The sequence below is a fragment of the Bubalus bubalis genome, chromosome 14, assembly GCF_019923935.1.
Source record: "Bubalus bubalis isolate 160015118507 breed Murrah chromosome 14, NDDB_SH_1, whole genome shotgun sequence".
Taxonomy (NCBI): domain Eukaryota; kingdom Metazoa; phylum Chordata; class Mammalia; order Artiodactyla; family Bovidae; genus Bubalus; species Bubalus bubalis.
The window spans coordinates 45,314,779-45,333,245 of record NC_059170.1 but is presented as its reverse complement, the minus strand read 5'-3'; the positions used below and the strand labels follow the sequence as shown (position 1 = coordinate 45,333,245).

The 18,467-nt window shown below is 44.3% G+C and overlaps 1 protein-coding gene across 4 annotated transcripts in view; it reads left to right on the top strand.

Annotated features, from left to right (window-relative positions):
• SEC23B (SEC23 homolog B, COPII coat complex component) overlaps positions 1 to 18,467 on the top strand; it is a 33,849-nt gene that overhangs the window by 14,516 nt on the left and 866 nt on the right. For all 4 annotated transcript variants that reach the window (XM_006077245.4, XM_006077244.4, XM_006077247.4 and 1 more), the window contains exons 12-20: positions 2,365 to 2,454; positions 3,428 to 3,534; positions 4,798 to 4,951; positions 7,346 to 7,423; positions 8,489 to 8,650; positions 9,479 to 9,565; positions 10,817 to 10,972; positions 11,345 to 11,410; positions 15,734 to 17,889. In XM_006077245.4, coding sequence (XP_006077307.1) covers positions 2,365 to 2,454; positions 3,428 to 3,534; positions 4,798 to 4,951; positions 7,346 to 7,423; positions 8,489 to 8,650; positions 9,479 to 9,565; positions 10,817 to 10,972; positions 11,345 to 11,410; positions 15,734 to 15,823 — 990 coding nt within the window. In that variant the 3' untranslated portion in view covers positions 15,824 to 17,889. The remainder of the gene's footprint in view (positions 1 to 2,364; positions 2,455 to 3,427; positions 3,535 to 4,797; positions 4,952 to 7,345; positions 7,424 to 8,488; positions 8,651 to 9,478; positions 9,566 to 10,816; positions 10,973 to 11,344; positions 11,411 to 15,733; positions 17,890 to 18,467) is intronic.

Genomic DNA, 18,467 nt, shown 5'->3' with positions numbered 1-18,467 from the left:
TGCATCTGGGATTATGTATCCTCAGTCTTCTAAGATCTAGAATGGACTTCCTGTCGTTTTGTTTATGCTTTCTAGCTTGTCTTGTTTGATGACGTCTGTTGAAGAGACGGAGCCACGTGCCAGCGTCTTCTGTCCTTGAGTGTCACAAGGTTTCCGTGTGACTGTTTTCTCATTTGACTTGTTTTCTGTCGTATATTTGCTGTGAAGTGGAGGCTGGACGGATGATTAGATGCAAGTGAAACCCTTTTGGGCCCACACTTCCTGAGTGATCTGTGTGCCTGCAGCCGAGCTGTGGGGAGGCGATACTGCTCATGCCTCAGGTACAGGGGCCGTTCCCTTTTTGCCTCAGCAGGAAACCTGTTGAATGAGATGATAGCACAACACGAGTATCTTGTTTGCCAGCAGCCTTTCCTCTGATTGCATTAGGTTATCCTTTGATAACCCTGTGTTTCAGTGTATTTGAATCTCAATAAAATGGTGACTTCTAGTTCCATCTTTCCATTTTCTTCTGATCAAGGCAGGGTAAATGCTTACTTAAGGAGTTTGTGTATTAGTGAGAAGTCCTTGTGGGGCTCTGGATGGTTTGTGACCACGCTTGGCAGCTGGTGCTATTCTGCCCATGTCAGTTTAATTTTTCGGGACCTGACAAAACACAGCTTAACAACAGGCAAACAAGCAAGTTTGTTAATGTGTGCATCGCACATATACACAGCACATACGTGCCTAGTGATAGATAACTGCAAGGGGTGGTTAGAACTTGGGAGTATGTTGCTTTTTAACAGAAGAGCAATAAATCTGTTGAAGAGGGATAACACAGAGGAATGGGACTTTGGATCCTGAGGAGTGGTAGATGGAGGAAACGTAGATAGATGGGGAAACTCATGAAAAAGGAGGGTTTTTTAAGCACAAGTCATTACACATTCTTCCACGCCACCTCTGGGCTGATGAGCATCTAGCATGTCCTTGGTGGTTACTTCAGACAGGAGGAGGACGGAGAGTTTTTTTTACTTCTGCTTTTAAAAAATGACCTTCAGTTTAAAATAATCCTTAGGCCATCATGGCATGTTTTGGGTGACAGTATTCTGAACCCGTGGATCTGAAACTTGAATGAGTTTCACGTATTAAAAATGGAGTTGGACAGTGTGGAGAGAGATTGGAGAGAAGGGTTAACAAGGCCAGAAAAGGAGGTGGGCAGGCCCGTTACTTCCTCACCCTCATTCCTGAGGGTGGCCTCACTGCCCAGCAGGAGTTAAAGGGAAGATGAACACCCAGACCTCTGTCCATCTCGCGATCTTCTCAGGAAAGTCTCATGAAGCACAAGGAGCTGTGACCTGATTTCACTGTGACTCTCCCCTCTCCTGCCTGAGCGTCACCTCCCTCAGATGCTGGATCTGTTCCCCGGGGACACAGGCTCCTGGCTCGGCTCCATAGAGACTGGACTGATGTCAGCTGTCTTCAGCTGACGCTATACACTGCGGGTGGATTCAGAGAAATGTATGAGAGGTGTCATGACTCTCTCAATGCACAGTCGTGTTGCTCTCCAAGGATGGTTTTCCGTATTTTAGTGAGGTGTTGAATGTATGTCTCAGACCCTGGTTCATGGTTCTAGGTGTATGATACCTGTAGCTTTTCTTCTCAATGTTATGCTTAAAGCTGTGATACCCTTCACACTTCAATGAACTTCTTATCACTGGGGAGCCGTTCAGCTGTTCAACATAAAGTAGCTTTCACACAGCTAAAATCTCAGTTCTCTTACCAAGAATTTATACCTCGCTTTTGCATAAAGGAATTGGGTTAAGAATTAATATTTGACAGCTCAAGTTCTGTAATTATTTCTTAGTCTGGTAACAATGGGGGAAGCACACAAATCTTTCAAGCTAAGCAGGTGGTTCTTCTCTCTTCTAGTATTTGCTTCTTCCCTGTCCCTGACTTATCCTCTCAGTTGACGTCAGTGTTCTGCACTGTGTGTGTCTGTGTAGAGATACGTCTCAGTGATGTAATGAAAACTGATCAGAGTGCCCATTTGAAAAGCCTGATTTTAAAGCACTGTGATAAGTGTTAAACTTTATTCTGGCTTGTAATTTTATTTTTTTCGTGAAATTTAGATTTTCTTTATTTTTTGGCTGTGCTGCGCAGATGTGGGATCTTAGTTCCTTGACCTGGGATTTGAACTTGTGCCCCCCTGCAGTGGAAGCTCACAGTTCCTAGCCACTGGACTGCCAGGGAATGCCTGAAATTCAGGCTTTTGTTTGGAGTGAGATAGTCTAAGGGGCCTGTCCTCAGAGCCAGTACTTGTCATTAGCAGTTAATCACTGGAGTATCTTTTTTGTCTTAATTCTTTTTAATTCGTCTTCTCACCCCTAGGAGCTTGGTGTTGGTGGCACAAGCCAGTGGAAAATCTGTGGCCTGGATCCCACAACAACGCTTGGCATCTACTTTGAAGTAGTCAACCAGGTGGACTGGATTTCTTTGTGAATAGTCATGTCTCTGTGTTGTGTTTTCTGGTTTATTACCGACCACTGGCCTTTGGTTTCTCTCTCCAGAAGCTGATGCTACTTTGGGCTTTTGTTGGGCCCGATACCATTCTGGCATCATCTTTTTTATTCTTTCTGGGGTTTGGTCAGAGTCAGACAGGAGATTGCCCTTGTCACTTTATTGAACTGATAAGGTCATCAGAAGAGGAATGGCTTTTATCAGCCGTCATAATGTTGGTGAATTTCTGAGTGTGTCAGTTTTTCTCCAGGATTTTACTGTTTTAAACTCAGACATACAGAAGAATGAGTAGAATTGTACAGTGAATACCCCAGTAGCCACCACTGAGGTTCTGTAATCGTCTAGCCTTCCCTCAATTCCTTCTGTTTGGCTGGACTTTGAAGCAAGCTGCAGTTATCAGTGTCTTTCCTCGCTGAACCCCTCAGCATGTATATCATTAAGTCGTGTTCAGTGTTTATTTGAATATGGTTCTCTTGTTGCTTTTTTTTCTTTTTTGATCCCTGGGTCTGGAAGATACCCTGGAGGAGGGAATGGCAACCCACTCCAGTATTCTTTTAATTTTTATCTTTAGTTAATTTTTTAAAAAGTTTATTCATTTATAATTAAAGGATGATTGCTTTACAGTATTGGTTTCTACCATACATCAACACGAATCAGCCATAGGTTTACCCATGGCCCTTCCCACTTGAACATCCCTCCACCTCCCCCGACATCCCACCCCTGTAAGTTGTCACTGAGCCCCAGCTGGTTCTCTGTTTTTGAGATAAGAATTATAAAAAGTGAAAAGCCCTGCTCTTAAGTGTCACATTCAACACGCCTTGAGAACCTTGCTGTCACCATGGTGTTGGTCGTCTTAGGACGCACCTGCAGCCTCTGACTGCTTGTGTGGGGTCCTGCACTGACAGTCACAGGGTGCTGGCCTCTTGCCCTGCAGCACAACGCCCCGATCCCGCAAGGAGGCCGAGGCGCCATCCAGTTCGTCACGCACTACCAGCACTCCAGCACCCAGCGGCGCATCCGTGTGACCACCGTTGCCCGCAAGTGAGCACCCCAGCTTCCTCCCTGCTGAGCCCCTGGTCTTTGCTGTGGAGGGGATCTAGTATCTAGTTGTTCATCTCTGTGATCCACTGTTTGCATGGTCCTCACCAGCCCTTGCTGCCTCATTTGATCAGAGCAGGGTGGGGACGGGGGTGGGGGAGGAGGGGGCAGAGGAGGAGGCAGCATTGCAGCTCACTCAGCTTAGAAGACGCTCCTTTAGTAGGGATAAGTTCTTTAAAAATGATGTTTCATTATTTTATTTATCAAATAAGTGACCCATAAGCATACCGTCCTTGTAAAATATTCAGACAGCACATAGTTATGTAAAGAGTGGGTCTCCCTGCTTCCCCTGAGGTGAAGTACAGTTACCGTGCTGGCTTCACTGTCCACAGTCCCATTTCTGGGCAGTTGTGTACCACGTGTGTGCATTATATATGTGATGGCTTTTGTGTTGGTGTGCATAAGCTTCTCTCATTAATGTGTCAAGGACACCTTTCTTGCCAGTACATAAAGGCCTCAACCTTTATGTTTTGTTTTGGGGGGAAAAAAAAAGCTCTTTTGAAGTAGTTGGTAAAGAATTTGCCTGCAGTGCAAGAGACCTGGGTTCAATCCCTGTGTTGGGAAGATCCCCTGGAGGAGGGCATGGCAACCCACTCTGGTATTCTTGCCTAGAGAATCCCATGGACAGAGGAGCCTGGCGGGCTGTAGTCCATGGGGTTGCAAAGAGTCAGACATGACTGAGCGACCAAGCACACATTAGATTCAGGTGTACAACATAGTGATCGCATGTTTTAATAGGTTGTAATCCGTTCAAAGTTATTATAAAATGTTGGGTCTAGTCCCTGTGCTGTACAGTATGTCCTTGTAGCCAGTTTATTTTATACACAGTAGGTTTTACTTCTTCTTTCTTGCTCCTCCCTCCTTCCTTTTCCTGACTGGTAACTGCTAGCTTGTTCTCTATTTGTGAATCTGTTTCTGTTTTGTTATATTCATTTGTTTCATTTTTTAGATTCCAGGTGTAAGAGAAAATACAGAGTATTTAGTATTTGTCTTTCTCCGTCTGATATGTCTCAGTAAGCATAGCACCCTCTAGGTCCATTCGTGTTGTTGGAAATGGTGGAATAGAATTCCCTTTTTTGTGGCTGAGTAGTATTCCCGTGTGTGTGTGTGCGTGTGTGTGTGTGTGTGTGTGTGTAAAAGCAGAGATTAAGAAGAGGTGCATGTGTGAGTGTGAGAGCTGGCCCTCACCCTGGGATGTCCGGTCAGTTGGGCAGACGTGCAGAGCCAGCTGAAGCACATCGAAGCGGCGTTTGACCAGGAGGCGGCGGCGGTGCTGATGGCACGGCTGGGGGTGTTCCGAGCCGAGACGGAGGAGGGGCCGGATGTGCTCCGGTGGCTGGACCGACAGCTCATCCGGCTGGTGAGTTGGGGGCAGTGGCACTGAGTTCAGTCTTGGTCTCAGTTCTACTTTTGAGAAAAGAAAACTCATTGAAACCTATTATTTTATATATTCTGTAAACAAGAGTTTTATCAGTTGCTTACCTTATACCAAGCACTGGTGGTTCTGAGAAGGGTGTAAACAAAGCATCAAATACGCATTTTCTCCAGGGCTCACCTTACAGGTGGGAAGAGGCTCCGCACACAGGCTGTTTAGATGATGGTGTAGACCCGAGTGTGTTGAGGGTTGACTCGGGAGTCCCTGTGAATGCTGAGCTTCTGCATTTTCCCTCCAGACCTTGGATGGTTTGGGGGGGAGTTGGGGTGCAGCACTGCCAGCCTGTAGGCACAGTGTGCGGTCAGTGTGTGCGGGAACCTGCAGAGGCCACGGTCACAGGTGCCTGAGTGTGCAGCAGGGGAGCAGCCGTGCAGGTTGTTCGCGCGGTTCCCTGGTTGTGGAGTCACAGAGGGGAAGGGGCAAGTGTTCTTGAGCAGAGGTGTGTCAGCAGCGTGACGCTTGTGTTCACACCATCTGTCACCATGTAAGATCCATCAGAGGGTGAAAGGGCTGCTGTTGGGGAGGCCCATGGAGGATTTTTCTGGCTCCAGGGGGCAGAGGCCAGGATAGTGGCAGTACGGTTGGAGTGGAGAGGAAGTTTGGAATCAGGATGTATGCTGAGAGGAGGATTGATCGAACCTGGTCAAACTGTCTGTGGACTCAAAAAAGAAAATCAACGCAGAGTCAGATTTTAAGTGTGGGTAATTGCAAGAATGATGGAGCGCTGGAAAAGGGGAAAGGAGAGCAACTTGAAGGTGGAGGAAAGGAATCTCCTTTTTTTTTTTTTAAATGTAGTAGTTTATTTTGAGTGTGAACTTGCAAAGCATGTCCAAGGAAAGCGTCCCCCTGTAGTCAGGAGAGGTCCTGAAGGAGCTCAGGTCAGAGGTCAGCACTGCATCTGGAGAAGGGACATGGGTGACACTGGCCTGGCCGTCAAGCTCTTTGTAGACAAGGAGGTGAGGATGGGAGGTGAGGAAGAGGGTGGAGGAGCCCGCCGCAGTCATGGGGAGGGAGGGGCCGGGCTGTTAGAAGAGGCAGAGGAGGATCAGTCGTTCGATAATGGGGTTCAGGAAATTGCTGCTCTAGTGGCTGGCTGACAGGAGAAATTGAAGAGGCTGGGGGTCCCCTGGCTCATGGCAGGAGAGGATTTATGATAGTGAGGTCTGTGCGAGAATGTGATGCAGAGAGGCTCGTTGCCAGAGATGAGCTTTCTCCAAACAGTGGACAGTTGGATCCTTTGGTGACCAGAGGGTGTGTGAAAGAAGGGAGGGGGTGTGAGAGAAGGACATCGGAATGAAAGAGAAAATGTTGAGGTCCTTTAATGGACCAGAACCTGGTGGTCCGGAGTCGACCGATAAGAAAGTAAAGGAGAGAGAAAGAGGCTGATATTCCTTGGTTTACGCAGAAAGCCAATAAAGTCCCTGACATGGGGCTTGCTCTGTTCACGGAGGCCTCAGGCGCCCTCTTGATGGGGTGAAGGCGCAGAGCGCCTTCTTGAGAGGGTCTTAGAAGCCCGGGCAGGAAAGTGAACTCAGAGAGCCTCTGTGCTCCAGGGGATCAGCCTGAAAAAGAGAGAGAGAGAAAGCAAGACACGGGGACCAAAGCTCTGATGGAGCAGAGGTGTTTTATTCAATATTGTGTAGGTATTTATACTGTCTTACAAGATAGCTATTTTCAGCAGAGATAAAATCAAAATTTACAAGTTATCAAGGAAACATGAGGTCATCCATATGAAAGAGAGAGGGTTGTAAATAATCACTTTTACCATATGGTTCATAAAAAGGAAGAGGGTACTTATCACCATATAGAAAAACTAACGAAGGAAAAGCCTGGATTCCTCAGCCCCCGGGAGAGGCTTGCTTCTCCTTTTAATTCCTGAATATTCAGGAATTAATAAAGAACAGAGGATTCCTGACAGATCCACAACTGCACACAGGAAGCCTCCTGTTAAATGCTTCCTGACAAGAAAACATTCATAAATTTGCCTGTGAGAGGACAGCGGAGTGGTAGAGAGATGGGATGTTAGGTTATCCTGGTTCTGGAGGTTTTCCTATGGAAGAGTCGCCTGGGATGCCTCTTTTAGCCCCTTGTAGCCAGCACTGCATGGGAGCTGTTAGGACGTGGGGCTCCGGCCCCTCCCAGATCTCCCGCCTCTCCAAGATCTCTCCACCTCCTCCCCACACACAGGTGTTGAGTGTTGAGTGCAGCGCTCAGCTGAGAGGAAGGGGTGGAGGTGAGGGTGGGGCGTGGCCCTCTTCCCAGGAGTTTTCAGGTAATGCTCACTTTGTTGTTGTTTTTTTTCCTGTTTTCTCTCACCAGTGTCAGAAGTTTGGACAGTATAACAAAGAAGACCCCATGTCATTTAGGTTATCAGATTCCTTCTCTCTATATCCTCAGGTAAGTAATACATGTTAAATAACAAAAGAAGAAAGTCATATAAATAAAGCTCACTGCTCTCAGGGTAAAGTGAAGACTCCATGTGTTTGGAGACTTCATCTGTAGGTGATGAAGGTCATTCAGGTCAAGGTCAGATGGTGCCAGAGCCCCTTGGGAGACACAGGGGACACCCAGAGAGCAGGTGCACAGACTTTGGGGAGAAGGCAGAACAGGTCCCTTGCTGTGAGGCCATGGCATGATCTCTGATTCGTGGTTTGCTGAGGGCCAGGCGCCTGTTTCACTTGGTGGCTGGGAGCCAGCCCTGTAGCTGGGCCTGGGGTGTGTGGGTCGGGCCCCTCACAGAGCAGCTTCCCCAGAACAGGAGGCAAACTCAACGTTTTCCTCCTTCCCTCAGGGATGCCTTAGTGAGGAATAAGTAGGAGGAAGCAGACTTTTATTTTTAAGGGAACTTGTTAGGACTTCGCTACACAAACGGGTATTACCTTACCGGATACTCGATTTGGTGAGTTGACCTAGATTTCAGTCTTTAGCTTGTGTAGCTTGGACTCTAGGGCTTCAGGGAGGCTCAAGATCCCAGCTCACTGGATGGGCTGGCTGGGCAGTTCTGACGTGTGTCCGTCTGGCCTATGTGCTAACTGTTGAGGCTAGAAGGAAGCCCACAAGAAGACAGGCTTCTCTACCTTGGCCCTTCCATGTGGAAACTTTGACTTCCCCAGAGAACTCCCTCTTTTTTGGAAATGTTTATTTCTAATTGTAGTGAAAACCCCACAGCATACGACTGACCCTCTCACCCGTTTTTAAGTGTGCAGTTTGGTAGTGTTGAGTATGTTCAATTGTTGAGCAGCAAATCTCAGCCACTTTCACCTCAGTAAAGAATGGTCATCTTTCAGCTCTCCCCTCCCTGTTCCCCGGCCATGGGCTGCCATCCCAGCCTCAGCTCACTGCGCCTGAAGGCCTTGGTCCTGAGGGCTGGTTCTCCTGTCTCCGGGTGGTGGCAGTTCTGCTCTCTGGGGGTCTAGGAAGGTGACAGTTATGTGCTTTGTTCTTTTTTCTTTGTAAATGCAGTTCATGTTCCATCTTAGAAGGTCTCCATTCCTTCAAGTCTTCAACAACAGCCCTGACGAGTCTTCGTATTATCGGCACCACTTTGCCCGGCAGGACCTCACCCAGTCCCTCATCATGATCCAGCCCATCCTGTATTCCTACTCCTTCCACGGCCCCCCAGAGGTAAGGGCCCTAGGCATTAGGAATCAGCTGATATGGAGTGCTTTTAGTCTAGCAAGTTCACTCTTAGAGCAAAACTATAAGAAAGAAATCTTTTGAGTCTTTATAGTAATTTAGCAGCATTTCTGAGTATTAAAAAAACGTGCATAGGAAAAAGTCACAGGATGCATAAAATTAGAAAGCAGTCCAAATGTTCAATGTAGGGAAGTTAAGTAATCAGAAATATTCACAAAGTTTATGTAACAGAATAAAGTAAATCCTTATGTTAGATTAAAGATGATTTTTAAAAAGCCACCAGGAATGAAAACTATAAAAAAAATAAACCAAAATGACAATATTTGTTGTTTAGCAGAAATTTTCAGATTTCCCTTAATGAGTTTAAGTATACTTTTATTATTGAAATAAAAGTCATAATCAAATGAACTTTAAAACTGGTATTAAAGGATGTTCTTTTTTATGTAGGCATTGTAGTTCTCTGTCATCTACCACAGTAGATTTGCGAGAAATATGTCTCTGATAGAATTTATTTCTAGCACAAAACAAAATTTGGAATTATTTCTGGTTCCTAGAGCAGAAGATAACATTCATCTTGCTTCCCAGTTGATAAGAGATTATTTAAATCTCTTTCTTGTACAAAATTGAAACCTAGAGTTGCCCCATCAGAACAGAAAGTGGGAACTTGGCACGAAGAGGAGGTGAACCTCCCTGCAGTGTATATTTGGCCCTGCAGCTGCCCGGAGGGAAGCGGGGGGCTGGCCCTGGGTGGGGGGCTGGCAGGTGGCCATGTGGGCACCAAGGGAAGACCCACGCCGTTCTCTCCCTGTGTTGTAGCCTGTGCTCCTGGACAGCAGCAGCATTCTTGCTGACAGAATTCTGCTCATGGACACTTTCTTCCAAATTGTCATTTATCTTGGTGAGGTAAGACCTTGCTTATGGTATTTGTATACTTAGTAATTTCAATATTACTTGCTATAAGTAAATCTGAAGTGCTCCTTTTACATTTTTAAAATTTTTTTATGCAATTTTTAAAGGTTACTTTTCTCACGTTGTTAAGTACATCCTTGAGCTCTATCCTGTAGCCACCAGTAACCGCTAGCTTGTTCCCTAGATCTTTGTGACTGTTTCTCTTTCATTATATTCACTAATTTGTTGTATTTTTCAGATTCCACGTATAAGTGAGCTGATCCAGTATTTATCTTTCTCTGTCTGGCTTATTTCACTAGCATAATGCCCTTCAAGTCTATGCATGTTGTTTCAAATGACAAAATTTTGTTCTTTTTTTAGGGCAGAGTAGTAGTACCCTGTTGTGTATATATCCCATGTTTTCTTTATCCATTCATCTGTTGATGGACACTTAGGTTGCTTCCATATCTGGGCAGTTGTGAGAAGTGTGCTGTGAACATTGGGGTGCACGTATCTTTTTTAATTAGTGTTTTTGTTCTTTCAGATATATGCCCAGAAGTGGTCATATATGATAGTTCTGTCTTTAGTTTTCTGAGAAACCTCCATACTTTTTTTTAGGTGGTCCTTTTAAATCACTATGATTTATTGCTTTCTGAGTTGTCAGGCAAAATCAGTTTACTTTTTCTCAGTGAACTTTTTATATTCACACTGTCCTTTCGGAGTTGCATTAGAGTTACTAGTAAACACCGCTAAGTTTGGGACTAGAGTGTTTACCTGAGATAACATGGCCCAGTGAACCTTATGCCAGGTCTCTGGTTCCCAAGGATGGCTGTAGGTTGGTGTTCATTTCTTTCTCAGAGAGGTTTGTGCCCTAAGGAAACGAGGGATTCCTCAAAAGAAAATCCTCTATGTTCAAGGATGTTTTCTTTTTTTTCTATTATATGTTGATACATTCTTTACCTTCAGTTCATTTCTTTTTAACAACTGACTTGACTCTCTGGTGTCTGTACATTAGAAGTGATTTCAAATGTCCTGCAAGGAAGAAATTGTTTTCTAATATTAACAGGCGTTTTATAACCTGAGACTTTATTCAGATGGTGGTATCCTGGTCAGATCCACTTGGCTCCCCTCTGCAACTCGTCTTTCCTGACTTAAGACCTTGTCACTAGAAACAGGTCCTGAGTGGAGTGTTAGAATGTCAGGGCCGTCCTAAGACTGTCATTACAGCATCTCCACAACAAGTTGTGATTTGCCTGTTTGCTGCAGACCATAGCCCAGTGGCGGAAGGCAGGCTACCAGGACATGCCCGAGTATGAAAACTTCAAGCACCTCCTGCAGGCGCCCCTGGACGATGCACAGGAGATCCTGCAGGCGCGGTTCCCGATGCCGCGGTACATCCACACAGAGCACGGCGGCAGCCAGGTGAGCCAGCTCGGCCCGCTGCTCTGCTGGCCTCGTGCACGATGCCTCTGAAGGCTCTAAATCCACACAGCCTGGTCAGTATTTCACATGGTGACCGAAATCAACAGGCAGGTCGGCTTCCAAATACGACTTCTTGCTAAATGAGTGGTTAGAATATGCTGGTGTGGAAAGGAGAGGATTGCCAGAGTAAAATACACCTCGTGTTTCAGGAGCCCAGTGAATGGAGAGTCTTTGGGCATAAACCGAACAAATGGGTTCCCGTGTGGTAAAAAAAACTTCTAATTTAACCAAAAAAAAGTAAAGACCTTTTTTTCCTGTTAAACTAATATTAATGCCATTTTTAATCTTTAAATCTACTTTTTTTTTTTTAAGGCTCGATTTCTTTTGTCCAAAGTGAATCCGTCTCAGACACACAATAACCTGTATGCTTGGGGACAGGTGAGTAACTGTCAGGAATTTGAGGAGGGGCCAGGCTACTTTTTTAAAATGTTGCTTTTAAATTCTACAAATTGGAGGATTCCCTGGCAGTACAGTGGTTAGGACTCAGCACTTTCACTGCCAGGGCCCAGGGTTCGAGCCCTGCCCTAGAAGTTAAGATCCTGCAAGCCACATGGTGTGACCAAAAAAAAAAAACCCAAAGTGAGAAAATAAATAAATGCTACAAATTGAATCCTTTTTGGCCCAGAGATAATTTGGGTGTTCTACTGGGAAGAAAACTTTGAATCATATAGAAATTTTCTGTTACCAGCATTTTCAGTTTATAAGGTTTCAGTTACCTGAGAAAGTGGTCAGAAATAATAATTCATGGCTTTTGATTACACACCAATCTGAGTAGCCTGATGAAGCCTCACACCTTCCTGTTCCCTCTCGCCCGTGTTCTCTTTGTCTGGTGCATCCACGCTGTCCACACCACCTGCCTATTAACACCTGTATAGGAAAACCTTAGTATATGCAGGGTTCCATTCTACCCGTGTGTGGTGTCAGGCACTGGAGTCTTGGAACCTGTCCACTGTGGATAAGGGGGCAACTAGAGTCTACTGTGTAGGCTGGGGGCAGGGAGACATGTGGATTCCCTTCTGCAGTGCACAGTAGAGTTCGATGGGTTCAGGCCAAAGGACCGGATGCTGAACTGTGACCTCCATGTGCTTCCCTCAGAGACACGCAGCATCTCCCCAAGCCCTCCACTTCCTGCTCTGTCTCCCCTCTGCTCCTGCTCACCACTCCTCCCTCCTCTTCACTTCTCAGCTCCGGCTTCCTTCTTTATCTGATTATTCCCAGCATTTATGTCTCCCTCAAATGAGTCTTATTTTTCATTGTACATTCTTAGAGCATTCTTGGGGCTGGTAATTTTAAAAATTTATATGCAGTTGTAAGAAATAACACAGAGAGATCCCCTATACCTTAACCCAGTTCCCCCAGGGTTAACACCTTGCAGAGCTATAACGATATCATAACCAGGATAAGGACATTGATGAGGTCAAGATATGCATTTCCATCTCCACAGGGGTCTCTTGTGTTGCCTTTTATAGTGCCACTCACATCCCTCCTGCCTCCACCCTTTCCCTGACACCTGGCAGCTCATCTCCTGGTTTCCATTTCTGTAATTTTCTCATGAAAAAGCTTCCACAGGGAACTATATTCAACATCCTGTAATAAACCGGGATGGAAAAGAGTGTGAAAAAGAATATATTTACACATGTATATGTAGCTGAATCACTTTGCTATATAGCAGAAACTTGTGCGAATCAGTGAACATATATGAAACCATACGGCACATAATCTTGGGGGACTGGCCTTTCTCCCCTCAGCGTGCTTATCTAGAGATCCAGGTTGTTGGATGTGTGGATAATTTGCTCCTTTATTGGTTGAGTAGTGTTCCATGGTGTAGACATACTGCAGTTTATCATTCACCCATGAAGGACAGCTGTGGTGGTCACAGTTTCTGGCCATTAGGAATAAAGCTGCTGTAAACATTCTTGTACAACTTTCTTGAACATAAGTCTTCATTTCTCTGTGATAAATGCCTAGGAGTTCATTAGTTGAGTTGGCTGATAGTTACACAGTTTTTAAAGAAACTGCCATACTCTTTTTCCAGAGTGATTGTCTCCTTTTATATCCCCAGCTGCACTGTATGAAGCGTCGTTTCTCTATCCGTGTCTGCGTATGATGTTGTCATTATTCTTATTTTAGCTGTCCTGACAGATGTGAGTGGTATAACATTGTGGTTTTGATTTACATTTTCCTAATAGCTAGTGATGTTGAACATCTTTTTTGGTGCTTTCTCATCTATGTGTTTTCTTCGGTGAAGTCTGTGTCTTGCCTATGTTTTAATTGGATTTTTTTTTAAAAATGATTGCGTTTTGAGAGTTATATATTCTTGATACTAATCTTTTGTCAGATTCATGGTTTGCGTATGTTTCCTCTCACTTCTGGTTTGTGTATACATTGTCTTCACAGGGTCTTTGCAAAGTAAAAGTTATTTCTATGAAGTGCACTTTTTTTTTAATGGATTGTGTTTTTGATGTCAAGAAATCTTTGTCTTACCCTAGATTCCAAATATCTCCTGTGACTTTTTTTACTTTAAATTTGCATTTCAGTCTGTGATCCATTTTGAGTTAATTTTTGTATGAGATGTGAGGCTTAGGTTTATTTTTTGCTTATGGGTATCCGATTGCTCCAGTACCATTACTTGAAAAGGCTACCTTTTTTCCATTGATTGCTTTTGCATATTTGTCAGAGATTATTTGGGCATATTTGTGTGAGTCCACTTCGGGGCTTCTGTTCTGTCCTGTTGACCTATGTTTCTGTCTCTCTACTAACACTATACAGTCTTGGTTATTGTAGCTGCATAGTAAGTTTTGAAATCAGGTAGACTGGTTTCTGTCACTTTTTTTTCAAAACTTGCTTAACTATTCTGATTTCTTTGCATTTCCATATGAGTTGTATAATAATCTTGTATCTATCTTTTAAAAATCTTGCTGGAAGTTTGGTAAAAATTGCATTGAACCTCTCTGTCAATTTGGGGAGAGTTGGTACCTTTATTGAGCTTTCCTATCTATGAACTCAGTACGTCTCTCCATTTATTAAGTCTGTTTTTATTTCTTTCATCAGTTTTTCTTTTTTTCTTGAGTGACTCTGAGTGATACTGTATTTTTAATTTCAGTGTCCAGTTGTTCATTGCTAGTACAGGTCTTTAACTTACAGTGGGATTATATCTGAATAAACGCATCATAAGTTGAAATTGCATTTAACACACCTAACCTGCTAAACATCATAGCTTAGCCTGGCCTACCTTAAATATGCTCAGAGCACTTATATCAGCCTATAGTGAGGCAGAACCGTCTAACACAAAACATATTTTATAATAACACAAAATGTATTGAGTATCTCATGTAACTTATTAAATACTGAAGTGAAAGTGAAAAGCAAAGTGGTTGTCTGGGTCAGAATGGTTGTGTCTTGGTTGTTCACCCATGTGATTAGTGTGGCTGACTGGGACCTGCCCAGCATCACAGGAAACTGGGGCTGTGTATCACTAGCCTGGAAAGAGACCAAAACTCAAGATGTAAAATACGGTGTATGATTTCTATTGAATGAGTATTGCTTTTACGCCATCATAAAATCAAAGAATCATAAGTCAGCAAGCATAACATAAAGTTATTTTTGTAGACTTGTGTCCTGTGACCTTCCTGAGTCACTTACTACCTTTGAGAGTTTTTTGGTAGATTCCTTGGGATTTTTTACAGACTTCTTCAAGTAGGAGCAGTTTATTTCTTCCATTCCAATTTGAAACGTGTTATTTCCTTTTCTTGTCCTCTTATCTGTTTGCTGGGTCATTGATTTCTGCTCTAATCTTTATTTTCTTCTGCTTGCTGTGGGTTTATATCTTGCATCTTCTAGGTTCTTGAGGGTAGGAGTTTAAATTATTGATTTGAGACTTTTCACTTCTTCACTGTATGCATTTAGTGCTTCTGAATCCCTTTGCAGCACCACTTTTGCTGTGTCCCACAAGTTTGATTGTTGTATTCTTGTTTTCATTCAGTTTGATACATTTTCTAAAATTTCCTTTGAGAGTTCTTTTTTGTCTTTTGGATTATAAGTGTTGTTTAGTTTCCAGAGATTTTCTTTTTGTCTTTAGTTATCGATTTTATTTTGATTCCATTGTGGTTAAACAATATACCTTGCATTATTTCAGTTTTTTAAAAATTTGATGGTTTGTTTTATGGCCTAGGATATGGCCTGTTTGGCCTATATGTTCCATGGTCACTTGATTGGGTATTCTGCTGTTGGATAGATTTATAGATGGTTCTATAAATGTCAGCTAGGTCCTGTTAGTTGATGGTGATGTTGAATTCTTATATACTCCTGCTGATTATCTGTATAGTTCTATAAGTTTTTGAGAGAGGATATTAACATTTCTTACTCTTAATGGTGAGTTTGTTGCTCTTTTGAATTCTGTCATGTGGGAGCCAGCCCTGGAGGAGTCCTGAGAATTACACAGAGGATGAAGTAAGAGAGCATGTTCTCAGAACTGTGTAGTGGCAGGGATGGCCAGATCTTAGTGGATCAGGGAGGGTTTTATGAGGAAACTATGCTTCACTTGAAAAAATTAGTTAGCTCTGTAGGGGATGGGCATGGGTGGCAGGAGTATTCTTGGCAGAGGGACAGCACTTCTAGTTTCCTGAGGGGAAAGTCCCTAATTCATGAATTCTAACCAGCTTTTAAGATACCTGCCAGTAAACCCTTCTTGTTTTATTTCAGGAAACGGGAGCACCCATCCTCACTGATGACGTTAGCCTGCAGGTGTTCATGGACCATCTGAAGAAGCTGGCTGTCTCCAGTGCTTGTTGAGTTAAGGATATAGGCAGGAAATGGAAGAAAACACTGTCACTTTGTGTTCACAATTGTTTATAAAGGCTTAACATTCCTTTTACTTTGCCAGTGGATTTTAATAAATAATCAAAGGAAGTGTTAGTAACTATTTAGATTTTAATTTATTTGTATTCCTTATCTGTGCCCTTTTCTTACTCCATAAAATTGTAAGGTCATAAACATTTTGGTATTGGTAGATGTTTATATGCTTTTTGTATCCTAACTTTTAGAGTCTGTATAAAATCAGAGCTAATGTATTTTGGCAACTTGCTTACATGAAAATCAATGATCAGAAAGGAAATAAATCTGGATGGAGAAAGCATTGGTTAAAATAGTGCTAATACATATTTGATTTGTGAAGTCTCTAAGTCTTGAGTATGTTTTATGTAAATTCTCCAACAAGTAATTCCTGAACTTAATCTTCATTTACTGTCCAAATGTTAACAGATAAGGAAACGTAAGAAATAATGTGCAGCTGTTGAGGCTGAGTGGTCTGGAGTGGCACTGTCCCTCCCTCACCTGAGATATAGAGAACACATTGGTGGTTACCAGTGGAGGAGGGATGGGGAAGGGTGAAATGGATTAAGGGGGGGTCTGTTGTACTGTGATGGAGGGAAACTAGGGATTGTGGTAGTGAAGTGACTGCAGTGCATACAGAACTTGAATTATAATGTACATGTGAAACATGTTATAAACCAACGTTACCTCAATTATAAAAATTCTAGCTATTCTACCCAGTGGAGTTCATTCTTGTTTTGAGGTTATGTCCCCTTTCACATAGGCCCCCGATGGCTAAGATGGTAAAGAATCTGTTTGGGATGCAGGAAACCTGAGTTTGATCCCTGGGTGCAGAAGATCCCCTGGAGGAGGGCATGGCAACCCACTCTGGTATTCTTGCCTGGAGAATCCCATGGACAGAAGAGCCTGGAGGGCTACTTGAGGTCGCAAAGAGTTGGAGATGACTCAGCAACTAACACACAATTGCTACGACAGCTGTCATCCAGGAATTTCTTTTGTTGGACTCCTCTGTTAGTTTCCAGGAGTAATAAGGACCTAATCTATAGTGCAGGAAACTACTCAATACTCTGTAATGACCTATATGGGAAAGAATCTAAAAAAGAGGGGATCTGTGTATATATAAACTGATTCAGTTTGCTCTATACCCGAAACTACAGCACTGTAAATCAACTATATTCCAATAAAAAGAAGTGCCAGGGGCTTTCCTTGGCAGTCCAGTAATTAAGGCTCTGCTTCCAGTGCAGGGGTCTTGGCTTCATCCCTGGTCAGGAAACTAAGATCCCACAAGCTAAGGGGTCAAAAAAAAAAAAAAAAAAAAAAGGCGGGGGGAACCCCAAAACAAGTGCCACCTGAAGCCTTTGTAAGGCATGCCGTTACAATTATGCAAGCTCCAATACTTTGGCCGCTTGATGCAAAGAACTGACTCATTGGAAAAGACCCTGATGCTGGGAAAGGTTGAAGGCAGGAAGAGAAGGGGACGACAGAGGATGAGATGGTTGGATGGCATCACCGAATGGATGGACGAGTCTGAGCAAGGTCCGGAAGTTGGTGATGGACAGGGAAGCCTGGCATGCTGCTGTCCATGGGGTCGCCGGGAGTCGGATATGACTGAGCGACTGAACTGAACTGAACTGAGAGGTCTGCTTAAGAGAAGCTGTCATAGGGCCCCGTCACGTGGAAGGCAAGGTTGTGGGTTCCAGGCAAAAGACGGAAGCCCTCGAGCCCAGCCCCACACCTGAGTTCTTTCCGGGCGGGAGGTCCGTACTACACGCCCCAGGATGCATCGGGGGCCAGCGCCGGAAGCGGCTGCCCAGAGCGGCTCTTCATTGGAGGCGGTGGTGGTGACGCGCAGACCGGAAGGCCCGCCTTCACCCGAGACTCGGAGGAGTGTGGTCTACGCGGCGGTGTCATGCGGCCGGCGCAGGCCCTTAGTTGGTACCGGCGGATGTCATTTGTTTACGGACTGGGCGCCTGGACCCTGCTGGGCTCCTTGATTTTTTTGAGTCAGAAAAAGAGCAAGCCGCCAGGTACGGCTCTCGGGCAGGACCTCCGCAGACGCGCGGCCTTCCGTGGGCCGTGTCCGGGCGGTTAGCGGAAGTGGCTTCGCGGTGCCGTTTCCCCAGGTTTATTCTACGGAGCACTGGGGCGACTGCTTATCGTTATCATGGAACCAAGCAGGAAAGGCCTTTTAGAGCCTTTTCCCTCGACCTTGCTGAGTTATTGAATGAGGCCGTCACTGTCCTCAGAATTTGAAGAATTTGCGAGGTTCCCGGTGAAATGTCAAAAGACACTAGAAGGTGGTTTAAAGAGGTCATGCTCCCATAGCATCAGCCCTCCTCCCATTCAGCGAGCAAACGGTTTCAGGACTTGCACCTGCTGGAGTATTGAAATTTTCCCAATAGATTCCCTACCAAAGAGGAAATCCTCCAGCTTTCAGAAATGGGCTGTAAATCTAGTTTCCTCCAGAGTAGGGGTTGCCTGGGGCTTGGTGGGGAGCGACTGCTAAAAAAAATCAGGGTTTTTTTGTGTGTGTGTCTGATATTCTAAACTTTATTTGGTGCTGATTGCACAGATCTGGAAAGACTAAAAACTACTGAATTATATA